The sequence below is a fragment of the Harpia harpyja genome, chromosome 19, assembly GCF_026419915.1.
Source record: "Harpia harpyja isolate bHarHar1 chromosome 19, bHarHar1 primary haplotype, whole genome shotgun sequence".
Lineage (NCBI taxonomy): Eukaryota > Metazoa > Chordata > Aves > Accipitriformes > Accipitridae > Harpia > Harpia harpyja.
In genome coordinates this window covers 19,470,683-19,476,682 of record NC_068958.1, presented here as the reverse complement: position 1 = coordinate 19,476,682, position 6,000 = coordinate 19,470,683, and the positions used below count along the sequence as shown (strand labels likewise).

The 6,000-nt window shown below is 59.6% G+C and overlaps 1 protein-coding gene across 1 annotated transcript in view; it reads left to right on the top strand.

Moving 5' to 3' along the window:
* Positions 1-3,699: 3,699 nt before the first annotated feature.
* ITPR3 (inositol 1,4,5-trisphosphate receptor type 3) overlaps positions 3,700-6,000 on the top strand; it is a 43,471-nt gene continuing 41,170 nt past the window's right edge. The window contains exon 1 of the mRNA XM_052815362.1: positions 3,700-4,133. Within this exon, the coding sequence (XP_052671322.1) occupies positions 4,045-4,133 (89 nt within the window). The 5' untranslated portion in view covers positions 3,700-4,044. The remainder of the gene's footprint in view (positions 4,134-6,000) is intronic.

Below are 6,000 nucleotides of genomic sequence, written 5' to 3'. Positions count from 1 at the left end.
GGCGCAGCAGTGTGAAAGGCACCATACAGAGCCTGGACAGCCTTTGTGTTGCATCCGTAGGCAGCAGCAGGGTCAGGGTGCACCCAGAGCCAGCAAGACGAGGGGGCAAACTTGCTGCCTGGCCTAAGAATCCCCCTCTTATGTGCATCTGTCAGCAAAGCCTTCCTGCTCCCCACTCTGCTCGCGCACAAGGGACCGAGTGTCTCCCTTCCTCCTCCTCGAACAAAGGAGGCTACAGTTTGGTTTTGTGCTTTCTTCTTCCAAGTGGCTTCACCCTTGAGTTCCCGGCCTTGATTTGGGATGCCTGAGGAGACCCATGCAAAAGCCAGATAGGGACCTGACAGGGCACTGGGATGCTGCTTGGGTACCACTAACCCATCTGCTTCCCCAGTCAGCATCCCTGCTTGCCATCCTCTCCATCAGTGATATATTTGCTCCCAAAGCATCTGGACAAACTTAAGCTCCAGTTTGGGTCCTGTCCAGCCCTGGGGGGCTACAATCCCAGCTGACCTGTCAGAGGGTTGTGGCACGGTTGGGAAGCCAACACCATCCCACGTCGAGGAGTGCTCGCTGCTGAGGGCCATAGTGGGAAGGGCATGCAGGTAGGGGGGAGCTTCTGCCAAAGGAGCATCCTGTGGACAGGGCTGAGGGGCCTGGGGGAGGGAGGTGGCCCCACAGTTTGAGCAGTTGCCTGCAAAGGAGCAATTTCAGCATGTGAAAGGAATGTGGCTCTGACCCTGCCAGAGATGGAGGCTGTGACTTAGGGATGGGGATGACTGCTGCTGGACTGACTCACCGGCTGTCTCTCCGCAGCCGCTTCCTCTCCGGGAGGCAGAAACTCCCAGTTTTTATTTATCACGTGGCTTAAAGTAGGGGGTAAGGAAGGAAACACTTATTTTTAACTCCTCTATCTCCCCGGGGCCTGGGGGAGCGAGCACTGGCACAGTGAGGTGGCCGCCCTGCTGCATGTGCCCATGAGCATCCCCATAGCCAGGGTTGCTCACTCACCTGAGGGCTGCAGACTGTTTGCAGCTCCCCATGGTATTTTTGGGTCTGAGCCCATGCACAAAATGTCCCTGCGGGTTGGGAGCAGCCCAGAGACCCTGTGCAGAGTGGGGACATGCAGGGTGGGCAGCGTGGTGGCTCACAGTGGTCGTAGCTGCGTTGAGGGCAGCTGAGAACGACTGAGCCACAGGAGAAATGCATTTTTTTCTTTTTTTTCTCCTAGAAGCCACCTGTCCGTGCTGCTACCTGTGTGTTGGCAAAACTTGGGTGGCAGATGCTGGGGGTCCCTATTTGTGCCCACCACAGGGACAGAGCTGTCGTGACCCAGCTGCTTGACCAGGGAGCTGGAGCTGCTCGTTGCCCTCCCAGGGCTGGAGGATGGGGAGGGTTTCATCCATCCCAGCTCCATCCAGCGAGGATTTGGAGATGTAGCGTCACCATCTGCTGGGTGCAGCATAGGCAGGGGTGCACCCCTGAAACACTTTGGGTTCCCCGTCCTCGACTGAACTGAGCTGGGACATTCAGCCCCGAGTACGGACTGGATGCGGTGTCCACCACCCCGGTGTGGGGAGGGGGCTGCCTTCTGTCGTGGGGTGGGAAGGAGGCTTCAAGAGGCTTTGTCTTGCTGTTCCACATTCTTCTGGGTGGGAGAAACCAGGCCAGATGCCTGTTTGTTTAGTGCAATAGGGTTTTTTTGTACTTCCAGATGATTTTTGTTTAGTGCAATAGGGTTTTTTGCACTTCCAGATGATTTTTATTGCTCAGTGCTCTGCAAACACAAGCCATCCCTGGGGTGGAGGGAGGACGGGTGCATGGCGGGCCCGGTTTGGGCCAGGCTGGGAGAGGTGGTGTCCGGCCCAGCTGTGCCCAGTGAGGCTGGTGGGACCTGTGTGGGCACTGGCATGGGCATGCCATGGTGCCCCTTGGGTGAGATGCCGCTTGTGCCTTTGATCAAAGGGGCTGATCTGTGTGTGAAGTTTTGGTCTTTGATTCCTTGGGGGCTTGGTTTGAGCTCCTGTTGTGAAACCTTCATTTGCTTTTAACAGCAGCAAGTTTTTTTTTCTTATGATCTTCTCTTTTCCCCCTCTGTTGCCCTGAGATAAAGGCTTCTAAATTTGTCCTGTGCTGAAAACGCAGCTAATCCTGATGGACCTGAATTCGCATCTGCCCCGGAGGAATTGCACTAATTTTTTTCCCTTTGTTCTGCCAGGGGACCTGTCCGTTTCCTAGTGGAAAAAAAAAAAATCACTATTTAGGGCAAGGTTTATATTCCTGAAACCCGTGTGTTTGTTTGCGAGAAAAGAGGACAGGAGGGAAATAAATGAGAAAAGCATCATGCTTTTTTTTTTTTTTTTCCCCTTCCAATATTGTTTTTACAGCAGGCAAGTTTTAATTAAAGTGAGGAACTAGGACACTTGCGCTGTCCAGAAGATGCTCTGAGGATGTGGTCCTTTTCCACCAGTGTTATATTGGGAGCCTGGAGCTGCTCGCCCAGCCCTGCAGCGTTGGGTTGACTGTAGAAGGGCTTCTTATGGGCTGCAGGGACCGGGTGGGCTTTGGAGGGATGGGGGGGGGGACTCCTCCTCGCTCACAGCTCCTGGTGGTGATGGGTGGGTTGGGTGCGGCGGTGCTGGGTGAACCCTGTGGCAGTGTCAGGTCGGACAGGGCTGGGGACAGTGGCCGGAGTGTCACCCTGGCTGAGGGGTGCAGGGGGAAAGCTCCTGCGTTGGACAGGGGGAAGGTTTGTGCAGATGCGGCGAGAGGATGGCGAAGCGGGTATCAACTGTGCCGGCTTGGGAGCGGCAAGCTGGCAGGAGCCAGCCGGGCTTCAGGAAGCCGCAAGTGCTCGCCTGGGGTGGAAAAAATCCAGCGAGAGCTGCCTTGTCCTCACCTGGGGCTTTCCCTGCTCCGGGTGGTGCAGGATCTCCGCGTCTGCCCCGCGCTGGCCCAAGGGCAGCTCTTGGGGTGCGGGAGCGGGGATGGGGATGGAGAACTGCGGCTCCTCGTGTCTGGTCCTGCCGCAAAGCGAGGAGGAGGATGGAGCGAAGGGTGAGAGCAGGTCCTGGGGTGGCAGGAGGGGGGGCTGTGTGGGACAGGGGCTGGTTGGAGGAGCTGGGAGCCTCAGTTTCCCTCTGCCACGGGTGGGAGGGTGCAGGGGGCCGGGGGGGAGCAGGTACATCCCAACTGCACGGGTTCCTCGCTTTCGGTGATGGATCCCGAGTGGGGCCGTGCTTGCCTTTGGCTCGCTGTGCCCACCCTTCTGTGTCGGTGCGGGGCGGGGGGGGGGACACACACACACACGACACAAACACCCCGCGACCCCCATCGCTCCCGACAAAGCCGCGGGTGCCTTTTCCCAAGCGGTGGAGCCCCGGCCGAGGAGAACAAGTTGTAAAGACCCCGACGGGGCCGGCTTGGGGGGGGGGGGGGGTGTCCGTCCTGGGGCGCAGGGACCGAGCACCCCGGGGGGGGGGGGGGGAGGCGAGATCCCACCCGTGGGACCCGGGGGCAGTGGGGTGCCCCCCCCCCAAGGCGGGAGGCGGGTAGAGGAGGGTGGGGCCTCTTTTTGGGCATTCCCCCCCCCCCCCGGGGCGGCTCCGGTTCTCCTCCCAGGCCAAAAAATATTTGCATGCTTTTTCGAGCAGGACTTCCTGCTCGCCCTCCATTGGCTGCAGGTAGAAAGCTGGGCAGAGACGGAGACACGGACAGCCGGACAGATCTCATGCAAACCTCTAACTGAGCTTCATCCCCCCCCCATTCCTCCTCCTCCTCCTCCTCCTCCTCCTCCTCCTCCTCCTCCTCCCCACGCCCGCGGCCGCCCGGCTCCCCTGGCTCCCTTCCTGCCCAGCACATGTAAAAGTTGTGCGTGGGGCTCTCGCTGCCGTCCCGCTCCACATTTGCTGCTCGTAGGGAGCCAGGGAAAGCCGGGTTGGGATAAACCCCCACCCCGGAGCAGGGTTTCCCTCGCCCCATGCTGGATTTTGGGGACGGGAAGGTGACTTCGAGAAGAAGCGACGCTGCACCGGTTCGAGGGCAACCATGAATGAGATGTCAAGTTTCCTGCACATCGGGGACATCGTCTCCCTGTACGCCGAGGGCTCCGTCAATGGCTTCATCAGCACTTTGGGGTGAGTGAGATGTTCCCGTGTCTGCCCGCCAGCCAACCCGGTCCTGGGGACGGCCGGCCACCACGGTGGGATGGGATGGGACAGGACAGGACGGGAAGGTGGTGCTGAGCCTCAGCCCGGTGGGAAAAGGGGCCGGAAAGCTCTGGGTGCTGCTGCAAGGATGGGTGCAGGTGCTGGGCAGGGGGAGGCTGCGTGCCTCCGGGCTCTCCTCTGGGTCCAGTCGCTGCCGGGGGTGGGAGGTGGCCCTGGAGGGACCCTGAAGCCCACCCTCTCCAGCAGCCGTGGCCAGAAACTGTTTTTCCTCCTATTAGCATCATAGAATCGTTTAGGTTGGAAAAGACCTTTAAGATCATCGAGTCCAACCGTCAAGAGGCTGGGGGAGATGAAATGGGCTTAAGCAGCGTGAGGGGTTGGTGGCATTAGGAAAGGGTTGTGCGTGTGGCTGAGTGGGATGGTTTGGGCAGCCGGGATCCTTCCTGGGGCACAGCGTGATTAAGTGCTTCCAGCCCTGTCCGGTGTGGCTGGAAGCTGCCATCCCCTGGGAGAGGCAGCGATGGCTCTTGCTGTCCCCAGTCAGGGTCCCACACACCTGGTGGTCAGCGGGAATCGCCGCAGGGTCACCAACACGTGGGTGCCCATGGCCACCGAGTGCTGCTCAGGACTGGGGGGACCAGGGTGCTGCCAGGTCCTGGCTGAGCCAACTCCTTGCAGCCTCCTGGACATGTCAGCATGGGTGAGGGGATATCGCAGCCTGACCTGGGGAGACGAGCGGAGAGCTCGGGGACCCGTCCCTTGTCCCTCCTGTTTCCATGCAAGCCAACGGTGCTGCGAAAGCAGCATCCGGGCAAATCCAGACCAAGACCTTCAGCGATGCCCTTCTCCATCCACTGGCTGCTTGCTCCCGCTGGGAGTGTTTGCCGGGCAGCATGGAGATGCTGTGTCCCCGTGGTGGTGAGGGCTCTAGCAGGGCTGCTGGATGCCCCTGGGCATGGGTAGGTTTTTTCCTTACCCCGAAGCAGGGACCCAAACCTTGCCCACAGCCCCAAGCGGGTGGACGTGGGTCTGTGCCAGCGTGCCTGCCCCATGCTGCGTGTAGGAGAGGCTGAGCTCAGCCAGGAATGCTGACTTGGATGGGATTCCTGGGGCAGGAGCTGCCCGGCTCTATAATCTGTGATGAATGCACTTGCTCCCACATGCCTATGTATAACCGGAGATGTACATACCTTCGCCTACACGTGTTTGCGCACCCAGCGCTGGGCACACGCAGCCTCTGGGTTAATGCCCACCGAAGCCTTCCTCCCAAGTGGCCGCGGGATGCTGCCCAGAAATGGGCTGCTGGGTGCAACTGGGTGCAGACCAGGGCACAAAATCCGTCTGTATGCAACTATACAGTGTTGGGCAGAAGGTCCCTCACGTGCAGGATGCAGGCTGTCTGTGCCCAGCCCTTCCTGGATGGGTGAGAGGACATCCCCATGGTCCTTTTTGGAGAGGTCTCCTTGTAGCTGGCCTGCTCTCCCAGTGCCAGAACCATCCCAAGGCAGGGACTGCAGCCTTGGCAGCTCAGTGCTGAGCACCACTCCAGCCCGTCTGTGAAATCAGGTCTGGAGGAGGCTCCGCTGGGACCCAGCACTGGTTATTAGCCCACACAGCACATCCCAGGGGCTCACCAGGAGCTGAATTAAGAGGTGTTTAGACTCTTTGGAGCTCTGATCCCTTTGCATCTGTGGCCCCCAGCTCCCCCTTTTTGTCGGGTGCTTCTCTAGACTTACTTACAAGCATCTGAAAAGCAGGGCTTGCTTCGAGAGCCTCTTCTCCCAGGCCCCAGCACAGCGTTTGCTGGGCAGCCCCACTTTCCCGGGGTTTTGCT